Source organism: Lathyrus oleraceus, chromosome 4 (assembly GCF_024323335.1).
Source record: "Lathyrus oleraceus cultivar Zhongwan6 chromosome 4, CAAS_Psat_ZW6_1.0, whole genome shotgun sequence".
In the NCBI taxonomy this organism is placed as follows: Eukaryota; Viridiplantae; Streptophyta; class Magnoliopsida; order Fabales; family Fabaceae; genus Lathyrus; species Lathyrus oleraceus.
Genome location: NC_066582.1, coordinates 470,595,340 through 470,610,482, shown reverse-complemented (window position 1 = coordinate 470,610,482; position 15,143 = coordinate 470,595,340). Strand labels below are relative to the sequence as shown.

General features: G+C 33.1%; 2 protein-coding genes across 2 annotated transcripts; both read right to left on the bottom strand.

Moving 5' to 3' along the window:
- Positions 1 to 612: 612 nt before the first annotated feature.
- LOC127076197 (pectinesterase) lies at positions 613 to 4,825 on the bottom strand. The gene is made up of 2 exons (XM_051017780.1): positions 3,673 to 4,825; positions 613 to 1,549 (listed from the first exon to the last, which is right to left on the bottom strand). Exons 1-2 carry the CDS (start codon positions 4,760 to 4,762, stop codon positions 858 to 860), a joined length of 1,782 nt encoding a protein of 593 aa, XP_050873737.1. The 5' UTR covers positions 4,763 to 4,825; the 3' UTR covers positions 613 to 857.
- A 5,100-nt stretch (positions 4,826 to 9,925) lies between these two features.
- Positions 9,926 to 14,351, bottom strand: LOC127076198 (pectinesterase). Its single transcript, XM_051017782.1, has 2 exons — positions 13,206 to 14,351; positions 9,926 to 10,862 (listed from the first exon to the last, which is right to left on the bottom strand). The coding sequence occupies exons 1-2, from the start codon at positions 14,290 to 14,292 to the stop codon at positions 10,171 to 10,173; spliced, it is 1,779 nt and encodes a 592-aa protein (XP_050873739.1). The 5' UTR covers positions 14,293 to 14,351; the 3' UTR covers positions 9,926 to 10,170.
- Positions 14,352 to 15,143: the final 792 nt, after the last annotated feature.

The window sequence follows — 15,143 nt, the reverse complement described above, 5'->3', positions numbered from 1 at the left end:
CTTTTCGAGATTCTGGACATGTTTCCCAGCGATCTAGGTATTAGGGATTTATCCCTGAGATTTGACATTCTTTGTTGACTTTCTGCTAGTTGAAAAATCTAAGTGTAACATGTAGCAACTGTTATTTTTGACCGTGTATTTTTCAATGTTAGTTTTTTTGATTTGATATAATCTATAAAGATTGTAGATTTTTTTTAATATTTTAGTTTGGCCTTATTAGTGTATTGATGCTATTCTATTTCCTGGTTTGTTACATTGCCATACAAATGCTCCAATAGTTTATGTAACTTCTCCGATGTGGGAGTGAGTAGAGCAAATGTTAGAAGTTTTATTAGAAGTTTTATGTAACTTCTCCAATTTGGGAGTGAATAGAGCAAATGTTAGAAGTTTGAATGCATTTGAATTTTATTTAGTTATATGTGTTTAGTGGTTAGATGCTTTGAACCTATAAATTGTTTCTTCCAATGCTTAGAACCTAATCTTAAAGACCATAGTAAACAATGTTACTGCTAGTCATTGTTAGGACTTATGAACCTGATCCTGAGACAAGGTAGCTTTACATCTAAAATTATAAACCCATAACAAAGTTACATTCTTGATCAAACCAAAATCTTAATAAATCAAAAATACATTTATTTCCATGTAAACAATACCAATATCACAATAATTTAGGCCAAGCCACATATAGACCATGGCCTTTTACCAAACTAAAAAGCTTCCTCTTGAGCAACAATATCTCTCTCAGTGTTTCCATTTTTCTGCTCTCTTTATATACCTTTATTTGGTCAACTTTGTTACTCTCTCCCACTTAATAAATAACAAAATAAAAATGAAAAAAAAAACTATTTGGGCCCAATTTAAAGCCCAAGAGAAAAAGGAAACCCAGTAGAGCCCAACCAACTAGACCCACCAATAAAATTCCCAGCAGTAAAACTTTGTGCCTCAGCAACATTACTAATAACCTTAAACCCTTTCCATGTCACCCTCTTAGAAGTCCCAGAACCAGGACCAGTATTCAAATATTCCCTATAAACCAAAGTATCCAAAGCAAAATTTCCATTCCATTCATGCCATCCAACAGGTTCAATAACATCACTAATAACACTTTGCATAATCACTGTTCTAGAATACTCCTTCCAAGGCCTTCCAAGATAAGTAGGAAAACTACTCTTCACACCCTCCAAATCTTTAGTTGCACCTATCCTACATTTCTGTATCACAATTCCAGTGTTTTGGTTGGGATCAACCCTTCCTTGTGCAGTGACCATGTTCTTCTGTCCTGAGTTTGGACGTCTTGCATGAATGTCGCAGTTTTGGAAGACGACCGCTGCGTTGCCGAAGATGAAATCGACGGTTCCGGAAATGAAACAGTTGACGAAGAATTGTCTGTTGTTGTGGACATAGAGTGTGTCTTGGTAGGCTATGACGTCGCAGTTGTAGAAGGCTGAGAGGTCTGCACCAACTCTTAGGGCCACTGCTTGGTGCTTTGCTGGACCAGCTGTGTTTTGGAATGTTATGTCTCTTGCTAGAAAATTTGCTCCTACTATGGCTGCAAAATTACATGGAGAGAGAATCAAGAAAAAAGAATATTTTTTTTATAGTTTTTGTTTCACTTACACATGTTTGTTTTTAATAAGGATGTCGAAATTGACAATACAAAAAGGATGTGCCCACTTGTTAGTGGTGGGGAATGAGTTGTGCTCAACCAATATTGTTTCATGGTTAACAACTCTAAATGCTAGTAAATGGAACAAAAAATTGGTTGCAATTAAGTTGCACAACTAAAAGCTACCATGACACTTATTTGTCATCAATATAAGCCAACTTGAGACTTGAGAGGACATTGATGAGATAAGACCTAGTCATTAACTACATTTTCTTGCCAACTTTTGTTGAATATGTCCCATAGGTTAGGTAATAGAAATGTAAGGTGAATGGGTGGAAATAAACTCGGTCGAGTTAGACTTTGTTAAGTCTATATCTATGTCTGACTTATTAAAAAATTTTAAAATTTAAGTTTGACCTGTATTTTTGTTAAAGAATCAGAGTTTTTTTTTTTAAGGTCTGATTGACTGACCTATTATAGTTCAGTTAAAAAATCTATTTCATTTTGAATATATATAAATAATCAATTTAAATGATGTTTGAATAAACTAAAAAATTAAAAGAATAACAAAATTAAATATTTGTTTGGATTAACTTATCATACAAGTTTTTGTGAAAATTGACACTTTACATTAACATATTAGCATAAAATATATATTGTAAAATTTTAAAATATGTAGATTTAATATAGTAGAAAAAGACATTTAATTAGAGGACAATTTGAGAAGTGGGATATGCATAAGTTATGGCATGACATGAGATATATAAGGTTAGATTTTAGATTTTAGTAAATAATTAATAAATGTTATAAGATTAGTTTCTAAGACGTTTTATAGGACACAAGATAATGACAGGAGAGCAATAGATTTTAATGTGAAAGTGACTTTAGGATTAAATTAATATCCCAAATGTCATGCAAGATTATGTCTAGGTAGCCATGCATGATTGAAGCAAATTAAAAAGCATCATGGCTTGAAAATTCAAACTTGAAGCTTAAGCAAAAAAGCTGAAAGATACTCAGAACCTAATTCGAATATATTAAAGCCAATTTTGTCTAGCTGGATTCCAATCCATTTTAATCTTCTTTTTTTTATAATAAAAGTGTACACTTTTTTATCTTATCCTAGTCTTATACATATAAAAAGTAATACTTTTTTAACAAAAAAAGTTATGAAAAATAAAAGATATTTTATGTTTTGTTTGCAGAATATAAAATGCACATGGAATTAATTAAATTAATATATTTTCATAAAACCAAAGCATGGACACAATAAGAGACCATATATTTTTATATTTGAATAAAAAATAATATCCAATATCAGAAAACACATAAAAACAAAAAAAATCCATGTGCACACTGACTCTTGATATGAAGAAACAGATTTTCTTAATTATAATATATGATGAATCTTTTTGACAAAAATACTAATTGATAAACTTAGAATTGTTGTTCATATCCATACAAAAATAAGTGTTAACGCGTGTACGTAAAAGCTAACACAGCTCATTTATAATTTTTGTTGATTTTTAAAATTAAAATCTGATGAATAAAATATATGTTAATTAGTGGTGGCCCAGCCATGTGAAGTTACTATTATTCAAGCTATTTGAAAAGTACACCAATACCTTTCTGCCTAATTGGATTTCATATTCACACTTCAATGCTCATTCATTCAATTAGCTAAACAACTTTTTTCAATAATTCTACTGTATAGTTTACTTATAGGGGGACACTTTTGTCACTATAAAAAAAAAACATGATATTAAAAACTTTTCCAAATTTATCTCTTGACTAATTTCTACAAGTGAGAGACAAAAAATTAAGGTTTAAATATATTTAAATATATCAAAAGGACACCACATGCACATCATTTCATTGTATCCATATAGGGAACATTTAAATATTCATTCATATATTCGACCGTTACCATATACTATTATATTTCATTTCTTTTTTCAAAACCCACTCATCAACTAAAATATAAAAAATATTTTCCCAAAAAAGTTCAATAAATTTAAATTTTTATATATATTATTTTAAATAAAGTGAAGTGAAGAAAAACTTACCGACAGTAGCAGAGTGAAAAGTAGTGCTTCCATCAACAACATTTCTATCACCACTAATAATAGTGCTAGTTTTACCATCTCCCAAAAACATTATATTTATCTTCTTCTTTGGCACCTCCACGTTTTCTTTATACACCCCACTTTTTATCTTAATTACAAATCTCTTACTACTCTTCAAAGGAGCAGCCGCCACCGCCTCCGACACCGTCTTAAAGTTCCCACTCCCATCCGCCGCGACCACCACATCCGCCTTCACTGCTCCCCCTTGCAGCAGCCTCCTATCCCCCGCCGATATCCACTCCGGCCACTTCACTCCATTCTCCTCCTCCAATAATTTCCTACCGTTTCTTTCACTTTTCAACATGTTTTTCTGTTCAAATTCTGCTATGTCTGAATCCGTCATGTTCTTCGTCATGGCTAATGCATTACTACACATATGCTCCACGTGGACTTGTCCTTCTTCTAGAACCTTTCTCACTCTCTTATCAGCACCGTCGTGCGAGAAACCGTCCAAGCAAGTTACCTGGTTAGTAATGGCGGCGCTTATCAGCGTTTTGAGATCGTCAGCATGTTGATAAACTGTCTTTTTAGCTGGATATAACACAAGATCTTCCTCAGCTTCTTTGAGTTCATCTAGCGTTTCATCAATGGTTTCTAAGCAATCATGAAGAGCGATTTTCTCTCTCCCGGTGAGGTTTTTTAACGTGAGAAGATTTTCCACGGTGAAGAAGTTGTGTTCGACTGCTCTTTTTGTGATGTTGAGAGAGACTGAGATAACGTCTTTGTGGTTGGTGATTTTGTGAGTTATGTTTGGTTCAGAGGAGATGGCGGAGAAACAAAGTTCGGGGTAGAGTGTGGTGGTGCAAGCTGATTTGATAATGGTGTGAGAATGGTGAGAGAGTGAGAGAGATGATGAAGTGATTTTGTTGGTTTTGTTTGAGTTTTTGGTTGTGGTTGCGGTTGCGATAATGGCTACAATGGCGGTTATAATGAGAACCGTTGTGAAAAGGGTGAGGATGAGTTTTTTTTTGTTGTTGTTGTTGTTGCCGGAGTTTGAGATTCTGGCTAGGAATTGTTTTATTTTGTTCATGATTGGGTTGGAGAAGAAGAGGTGGAAAGTGGAGAGAAAATGTGTGGTGAAGACAGGAAGGGGAATGACAATTATTTATATTGTTGGGTTTAGAATAATAAGTACTATTGTTCAATGATAATAATAATTTATTAAATTGAAAATGTTTTTCTTTTTTTATGGATATAGTTTGTTCATTGTAGTGTAATGCGTAAAATAGTGAATGATAAGAAATCGAATACCATGTGAATAATGTGGGATTACAATAATAAAAAATTAGGGGTAGCATTCGGACCCCTGTCCCGTTTAAAAGAAAAAGAGATGGGACAATAATTGATTCTACGGGTCTAAAATTTTAAGATATCTCTAAAAAAAAAAAAATCGGATATAACAGATTCACGAACACTATATATTTTAAATTTAAAAATATAAAATTTTAAATAGAAATTTATGCCTGCAATAGTCCGCAAAAAAATGAGATGGACCAATATATTAGAATGCATGAGCTTAAAGTCTTGATCTATGTCCATGAATTGATTCCATTTTATCACTTCTATAATAAACTTAATTTTTCTAAAATAAACATAAATAAAAAAAATTCTAAAAACCTAATTAAATCTAAAAGGTAAAGATTACTACTTAAGTTACTAAAAGATTAATTAAGATTGACATCTTGATTTTGATTTTCTATACGAATGCAATTTAAAAAAAATTAGAGTACTATTATTAGTAAAAATAACGTTATGGTTGACTTAATGGTGAAAGGTTGTGTCTTGAGTGTATGTTCTTCTCAAGATCTTAGGTTTGAATTTCGTTAATTACGAATAATTTATGTGTTAGGTCTGTTGCGCCGCGAAAAAATACCTAAATGCATCGCACGCTCGATATACAACAGAGTCGTCATTGAATTTTATTTGGTCTAAGAGAAAGGGAAAATATCAATAAAATCCAAACAGAAGAGAAAATGGGTAAGAAAATCGATTATACAATGAGAAGATATGAGCACCCCTCACATCCGTTGTACTCAACGGGAACCATTTTAATTGTTCTTTGCACTGATGGATGTTATCATCTAAAGATTACTTGCGACCTGTTTTAATTAAGGGGGAAAATAAGTTTTTAATTAATGTGCTCGCCAAGATTTTGAAACCTTGTGCCTACGTATTCCCATAATGCAATGAGAAAATCAGAGTTTCGTAATACGTGGATAAAAAATAAGTATTTGTTGGTTGATTTTAGGGAACAATGTTATAATTGTATCCTAAAATTATTTTGACGTTAACTATTTGATCCTGATCCGGATGCTCTAAGCTATTAATCTGACTACTAAGGAATTGATTATAACAGTTCTTTTATGAAAAGAAATTATTGTTTTGGCCAGAATCAAGTACAAAGCATTGTAAAGACGGTGTCTGAACCAAGGACAAAGAATTATAAAGGTGGTGTTTGAACCAAGGGAAAAATTGTAAATGTGGTATTTGAACCAAGGACTTGAATTGTAAATGTTTGTCTAAAACGGAGTTTAACAAGGTAAACAGGAACAAGGGTTTTCCTAAACCATGGGATTAACAAGGCAAACGAGAAAAGATTAAGAGTTTGTCTAAACGAAGGGATTAACAAGGCAAACAGGATAAAGAAAGAGAGTTTGTCTAAACCAAAAGATTAATAAGGCAAACAAGATAAAGGAAGAGAGTTTGTCTAAACCAGGAGATTAACAAGGCAATTGGAAAAAAGAATAGGAAATTGTCTAAACCATGGATTAACAAGGAAAACGGGAAGAGGACTAAGAGTTTGCCTAAATCAGGGGATTAATAAGGCAAACGAGAAAGAGGAAGATTATGGGTGTCAAAACCAAGAGGAGTTATGAGAGAAAGAATATGAAATATTTTTGATGTTGGTTGTGATTGATTTTAGTCCGAAGACGAATGTTGAAAATTATCTTGATTTGAATTGCACTAAAGTCTATGAGTGGAGGTGAATACTTTGAACAACTGGGTCATACATCCCGTATCCAAAGGTATTCAGAATAAGGATATAAATGCTCCCTCTCATTCTTCTCCATTTCTCAAGGCATGTGGCTTACAATTCGCATCGTATTTATTAAGTCTTTTATGGTTTATTTGTGATCCTCACACACGAGTCAAAAACGAGTAATTAAGAACAGTAGTCTAGGGAAGCGAAACTCGAGTATCATATCGCAAGGACTCTTGGCAAATTAACCAAATAAGAAATCGAAATAAGAGGGGTTTTGATTCGATTTAGAATAAGTGGTTATAAAAAGTAATTATAAAAAGTGATTATAAAATAAGTTGATCTACTATTCAGGTTACGGCTTATCATTAAATATTATAGCTTCAATTCCCTAAATGGATTCTCAGTTCCATTCGATTACAGTACCAATCAATCAAGCGCTAACGATACTATATGAATTATCTTCCTGTTTTTCGAATTAAGCATTCAGTTAGAGATAACGCGGATTAACAAATAAGCTGAGTTAAAGTGATTAAATTTAGGAACATTTATCAATCGAATTTAATAGTTTTGCCCTATAACAACAATCAAATTAAGCAAACGATTACACTCTAATTAAGCAAATGATTAATAGGAAGAACTTGAAAGGAAATCGAAATTCAATTGCATAATTATAATAATCTCAAAGTTTTGGAACCTGGATACAACAGATCAACTCCCAGAGTGTTAGTTTTTCATAGGTTCGTACAACCTACAATATAGCATATGCTGTCAGGAATGAATGTCACGACATTCAGCTTGACATCAAGGTCCATATCCTGAGTCTGTTTTTCCAGAAAACAGACTGTACAATTTTGTTGACCTGTACATGATCAAAATGACCATACTACAGTAACAGCTTACATTAATAAATGTCAAAGTGTCCAATTTAACATTTACACATTTGGCCTTAAGTTAGTTCTATTATTCTCTTGAAGAACAGACTAAGTAACATGCTGAAGTATAGCAGAACACCACTCTGTCTAATGTTCAGTAGCTGCTGTCAATGATGAATGTCATAACATCCAGTTTGACATTCAGTCAGTAGGCCTTATGCCAGGTCTGGTCTTTCCTTGATAACCAGACTGGAAATAAATACTAAGTTCTAACAGAACACCAGCTGTTCTATTCCTTAGTATCTGCTGACAGGTATGAATGTCACAGCATCCAGTTTGACATTCAATAAATCCTGTGTTAGCTAATCCTGCAGTAACTACTCAAGTGTGTCATGACATCAGTCAAGACATCAGAGTACAGTTAGATATTCTAACCTACAATGTAGTCACACATACATACCATGTCCTGACATCAGCCAAGACATTAGTAACCAGCTAGTGTTTTACCATATAATGCAGCCAATTAAGCACCTACAGAGGAAAATACCCTCATACTTCCTGGTGGTTGTCCTAGTTGGCCAAAGTTTCCCATAGTGGATGCTGAAGTCAAATACGGCTTAAAGGGTGATGAAGTTTCCATCATGTTTTATGAATATACTGACATACTAGAGTGCATGTTTGCCATCATTGCACTTGACATGCCATACAATTGTTCCTTATGAGGTAATGAGAAACCTAGATAAAGAGGCATTTGGTCTCCTAAATTTCGTACTTCCCTAGAAAAGGTTGGTTCGATTGACGTTTGTGGTGATGAAAAATCTGGAGGTATGGAATACGCCACTACTTGGCTTATGACAGTGGGCATTTACTCGACGGAGGTTGGAGCCACATAATTGCTGACACTAGTAACTGTCGGTTGTCCTCTTGGGTTTGGAGTATTACTCTAGGAAGGGGTTTGATTTTTACGAGATATTTTGGAAATTCAATTACCACTCATAAAGTGCATACAACACAAGACCTCACAAATGGAGAAACACTACAAAGAAAATAATTTAAGACACCTTTTTTTTGCAAAAATATCCGCACAAAAGGGTCTCGTCGGGTGTGCCAATTTATTTACTGGTGCTTTTGATAAACAATGATGAGTTTAAAAGTCTATGAGATTAACTTGAAAAATCTCCAAAACAATTTGTGCAAATGATTTGTGTGAACACACATGCGTGTGAATTGAATGCAGTCGTCGTGTGAACGATAACAACATAGGAAAATACTTTAAATGAAGTCAAGTTGTGATAAATGACAAGGTAAAATGCAATAAATGACATTAAAGAAAGCAAAAGTAAAAGTACATGTTCTGTTTAAGGAAATAAAAAATTAATGCAAAAGATTGGACTGGACGCATACATGTTTCTCGCTCAACTGTTTCGCTCTTTGACTCGAGTACTCTAGTGGTATGAAGAGTATGCATGCAATTTTGTGACCTTTGAATCCATGTATGAGTCTACTATTTATTCTATGTACAAAGTAACCATCGATGACGGTTATGAGCACTAGGGGACTACTGCATTCACTCCACGTTCAATCTTCAAGTTCCCACTAGTGTGTTTACGTGCCATACGCGCTGCTATCTATTTCAAACCCGCGTTGAGTTGTAACAACTTCTAACACGACCCTCGATGTTAACTGCTCCAACGTACTGTCGAAGCGGACTATCAAGGACTCTGGACTTGTAAATTTACTAAGTCTTTCACCTCACGTGGTTCAGTCGACTGATCTTCTTGATGAAATAAAGGCCTCTATAAATCCCTGAGATTCCTCCTCCAAACCATATTTCCTATATCGACGGCTATAAATGTCTTTTCATTGACATTCTTTGTTGACTTTCTGCTAGCTGAAAAATCTAAGTGTAACATGTAGCAACTGTTATTTTTGTTTGGCCTTATTAGTGTATTGATGCTATTCTATTTCCTGGTTTGTTACATTGCCATACAAATGCTCCAATAGTTTATGTAACTTCTCCGATGTGGGAGTGAGTAGAGCAAATGTTAGAAGTTTTATTAGAAGTTTTATGTAACTTCTCCAATTTGGGAGTGAATAGAGCAAATGTTAGAAGTTTGAATGCATTTGAATTTTATTTAGTTATATGTGTTTAGTGGTTAGATGCTTTGAACCTATAAATTGTTTCTTCCAATGCTTAGAACCTAATCTTAAAGACCATAGTAAACAATGTTACTGCTAGTCATTGTTAGGACTTATGAACCTGATCCTGAGACAAGGTAGCTTTACATCTAAAATTATAAACCCATAACAAAGTTACATTCTTGATCAAACCAAAATCTTAATAAATCAAAAATACATTTATTTCCATGTAAACAATACCAATATCACAATAATTTAGGCCAAGCCACATATAGACCATGGCCTTTTACCAAACTAAAAAGCTTCCTCTTGAGCAACAATATCTCTCTCAGTGTTTCCATTTTTCTGCTCTCTTTATATACCTTTATTTGGTCAACTTTGTTACTCTCTCCCACTTAATAAATAACAAAATAAAAATGAAAAAAAAAACTATTTGGGCCCAATTTAAAGCCCAAGAGAAAAAGGAAACCCAGTAGAGCCCAACCAACTAGACCCACCAATAAAATTCCCAGCAGTAAAACTTTGTGCCTCAGCAACATTACTAATAACCTTAAACCCTTTCCATGTCACCCTCTTAGAAGTCCCAGAACCAGGACCAGTATTCAAATATTCCCTATAAACCAAAGTATCCAAAGCAAAATTTCCATTCCATTCATGCCATCCAACAGGTTCAATAACATCACTAATAACACTTTGCATAATCACTGTTCTAGAATACTCCTTCCAAGGCCTTCCAAGATAAGTAGGAAAACTACTCTTCACACCCTCCAAATCTTTAGTTGCACCTATCCTACATTTCTGTATCACAATTCCAGTGTTTTGGTTGGGATCAACCCTTCCTTGTGCAGTGACCATGTTCTTCTGTCCTGAGTTTGGACGTCTTGCATGAATGTCGCAGTTTTGGAAGACGACCGCTGCGTTGCCGAAGATGAAATCGACGGTTCCGGAAATGAAACAGTTGACGAAGAATTGTCTGTTGTTGTGGACATAGAGTGTGTCTTGGTAGGCTATGACGTCGCAGTTGTAGAAGGCTGAGAGGTCTGCACCAACTCTTAGGGCCACTGCTTGGTGCTTTGCTGGACCAGCTGTGTTTTGGAATGTTATGTCTCTTGCTAGAAAATTTGCTCCTACTATGGCTGCAAAATTACATGGAGAGAGAATCAAGAAAAAAGAATATTTTTTTTATAGTTTTTGTTTCACTTACACATGTTTGTTTTTAATAAGGATGTCGAAATTGACAATACAAAAAGGATGTGCCCACTTGTTAGTGGTGGGGAATGAGTTGTGCTCAACCAATATTGTTTCATGGTTAACAACTCTAAATGCTAGTAAATGGAACAAAAAATTGGTTGCAATTAAGTTGCACAACTAAAAGCTACCATGACACTTATTTGTCATCAATATAAGCCAACTTGAGACTTGAGAGGACATTGATGAGATAAGACCTAGTCATTAACTACATTTTCTTGCCAACTTTTGTTGAATATGTCCCATAGGTTAGGTAATAGAAATGTAAGGTGAATGGGTGGAAATAAACTCGGTCGAGTTAGACTTTGTTAAGTCTATATCTATGTCTGATTTATTAAAAAAATTTAAAATTTAAGTTTGACCTGTATTTTTGTTAAAGAATCAGAGTTTTGTTTTTTTTAAGGTCTGAATGACTGACCTATTATAGTTCAGTTAAAAAATCTATTTCATTTTGAATATATATAAATAATCAATTTAAATGATGTTTGAATAAATTAAAAAATTAAAAGAATAACAAAATTAAATATTTGTTTGGATTAACTTATCATACAAGTTTTTGTGAAAATTGACACTTTAAATTAACATATTAGCATAAAATATATATTGTAAAATTTTAAAATATGTTTAAATATTATTTGGCTAAACTAATTAAGATTTAATATAGTAGAAAAAGACATTTAATTAGAGGACAATTTGAGAAGTGGGATATGCATCAGTTATGGCATGACATGAGATATATAAGGTTAGATTTTAGATTTTAGTAATAATTAATAAATGTATAAGATTAGTTTCTAAGACGTTTTATAGGACACAAGATATGACAGGAGAGCAATAGATTTAAATGTATAAGATTTGTTGATTTTTAAAATTAAAATCTGATGAATAAAATATATGTTAATTAGTGGTGGCCCAGCCATGTGAAGTTACTATTATTCAAGCTATTTGAAAAGTACACCAATACCTTTCTGCCTAATTGGATTTCATATTCACACTTCAATGCTCATTCATTCAATTAGCTAAACAACTTTTTTCAATAATTCTACTGTATAGTTTACTTATAGGGGGACACTTTGGTCACTATAAAAAAAACATGGTATTAAAAACTTTTCCAAATTTATCTCTTGACTAATTTCTACAGGTGAGAGAAAAAAAAATTATGGTTTAAATATATGTGATAAATTTTTTAGTTATTCAAACAAATTTCTTCAAAGAGAATGATACCTTAAAAACAAATATATTTGTGTTAAATTTTTTTTTGTTAATTTTGTCCCTAAATTGAAAAGGTTGTCAGTAAGACAGATAAAAAATATGGATGAAATTTTTTATGAGGATTATTCTTTAAAATAATTTTTTTTTAAAATTAAAAATAAAATATGATATATTTAGAAAGACCACTAACATATTTTAATCCAAAATTTAATAGTTTGATAAAACTCAATATCGATTATTAGAATTTGAATCGTGATACTTAGGGTTGTATGTTAATTTTTACTAGTTATCATCAGAGAGATGATGAAATGGACTCGACCTCTCCAACATGAAGTTTTAGATCTGCCTTCTTTAATGTATCATTTTTACATATAATTTTAGATTAAAGAAGATTATATCCATCTTCTTTAATGTGTCTGAAGTTTGTGGACGTCACTTTTACATATAATTTCGTAATTTTTAAATTTAAAAAATTCAATTTCTACGAACCCGTCTCACTTTCACTTTTTTGAACGAAACAAAATTTTAAATATATACTCTAGTCCAATTCTATTATTTAGGAGACATTTCTAAATAGTCCAACTCTATTATTTAACATACATTTCTAAACAGGACATACAAATTTACCATCCCTAAATTACCACTTCATCTATAAACTTAAATACGAAGTTTTTATTTTATCATTATAATGTGTATTTCAATTAAACATACCATGTTCAAAAATAAACTAACCTACCATATTCAAACATAAACCAATTTTTTCTTGTATGATTATAATGTGTAAATCAACAAACATACCCTATTCAAAAGGACACCACATGCACATCATTTCATTGCATCCATATGGGGAACATTTAAATATTCATTCATATATTCGACCGTTACCATATACTATTATATTTCATTTCTTTTTTCAAAACCCACTCATCAACTAAAATATAAAAAATATTTTCCCAAAAAAGTTCAATAAATTTCAAAAAAAAAATATTATTTTAAATAAAGTGAAGTGAAGAAAAACTTACCGACAGTAGCAGAGTGAAAAGTAGTGCTTCCATCCACAACATTTCTATCACTACTAATAATAGTGCTAGTTTTACCATCTCCCAAAAACATTATATTTATCTTCTTCTTTGGCACCTCCACGTTTTCTTTATACACCCCACTTTTTATCTTAATTACAAATCTCTTACTACTCTTCAAAGGAGCAGCCGCCACCGCCTCCGACACCGTCTTAAAGTTCCCACTCCCATCCGCCGCGACCACCACATCCGCCTTCACTGCTCCCCCTTGCAGCAGCCTCCTATCCCCCGCCGATATCCACTCCGGCCACTTCACTCCATTCTCCTCCTCCAATAATTTCCTACCGTTTCTTTCACTTTTCAACATGTTTTTCTGTTCAAATTCTGCTATGTCTGAATCCGTCATGTTCTTCGTCATGGCTAATGCATTACTACACATATGCTCCACGTGGACTTGTCCTTCTTCTAGAACCTTTCTCACTCTCTTATCAGCACCGTCGTGCGAGAAACCGTCCAAGCAAGTTACCTGGTTAGTAATGGCGGCGCTTATCAGCGTTTTGAGATCGTCCGCATGTTGATAAACTGTCTTTTTAGCTGGATATAACACAAGATCTTCCTCAGCTTCTTTGAGTTCATCTAGCGTTTCATCAATGGTTTCTAAACAATCATGAAGAGCGATTTTCTCTCTCCCGGTGAGGTTTTTTAACGTGAGAAGATTTTCCACGGTGAAGAAGTTATGTTCTACTGCTCTTTTTGTGATGTTGAGAGAGACTGAGATAACGTCTTTGTGGTTGGTGATTTTGTGAGTTATGTTTGGTTCAGAGGAGATGGCGGAGAAACAGAGTTCGGGGTAGAGTGTGGTGGTGCAAGCTGATTTGATAATGGTGTGAGAATGGTGAGAGAGTGAGAGAGATGATGAAGTGATTTTGTTGGTTTTGTTTGAGTTTTTGGTTGTGGTTGTGGTTGCGATAATGGCTACAATGGCGGTTATAATGAGAACCGTTGTGAAAAGGGTGAGGATGAGTTTTTTGTTGTTGTTGTTGTTGCCGGAGTTTGAGATTCTGGCGAGGAGTTGTTTTATTTTGTTCATGATTGGGTTGGAGAAGAAGAGGTGGAAAGTGGAGAGAAAATGTGTGGTGAAGACAGGAAGGGGAATGACAATTATTTATATTGTTGGGTTTAGAATAATAAGTACTATTGTTCAATGATAATAATAATTTATTAAATTGAAAATGTTTTTCTTTTTTTATGGATATAGTTTGTTCATTGTATTGTAATGTGTAAAACAGTGACTGATAAGAAATCGAATACCATGTGAATAATGTGGGATTACAATAAAATTAGGGGTGGCATACAGACCCCGTCTTAAAAGAAAAAGAGATGGGACAATAATTGAATCTACCGGTCTAAAATTTTAGTATATCTCAAAAAAAAAAAAATAGGATCGGATATAATAGATTCGCGAAGACTGCATATTTTAAATTTAAAAATATAAAATTTTAAATAGAAATCTACGTCTGCAATAGTCCGAAAAAATGAGATGGACCAATATATTAGAATGTATGAACTTAAGATCTTGATCTATGTTCATGAATTGATTCCGTTTTATCACTCCTATAATAAACTTTATTTTTCTAAAATAAACATAAATAAAAAAAAATTCTAAAAACCTAATTAAATCTAAAAGGTAAAGATTACTACTTAAATTACTAAAAGATTAATTAAGATTGGCATCTTGATTTTGATTTTTCTGTACGAATGCAATTTAAAAAAAAATAGAGTACTATTATTAGTAAAAATAACTTTATGGTTGACTTAACGGTGAAAGATTGTGTTTTGAGTGTATGTTCTTCTCAAGGTCTCAGTTTGAATTTCGTTAATTACGAATAATTTATGTGTTAGGTTTGTTGCGCCGCGAAAAAATACCTGAATGCATCGCAC

Bases quoted from the DNA above. Each gene is read 5' to 3' on its own strand.
- LOC127076197 (XM_051017780.1), bottom strand. From the start codon at position 4,762: ATGAACAAAATAAAACAATTCCTAGCCAGAATCTCAAACTCCGGCAAC. The intron at 1,550-3,672 runs GTAAGTTTTTCT...GTAATTTTGCAG, and splicing joins TTTTCACTCTGCTACTGTCG to CCATAGTAGGAGCAAATTTT.
- LOC127076198 (XM_051017782.1), bottom strand. From the start codon at position 14,292: ATGAACAAAATAAAACAACTCCTCGCCAGAATCTCAAACTCCGGCAAC. The intron at 10,863-13,205 runs GTAAGTTTTTCT...GTAATTTTGCAG, and splicing joins TTTTCACTCTGCTACTGTCG to CCATAGTAGGAGCAAATTTT.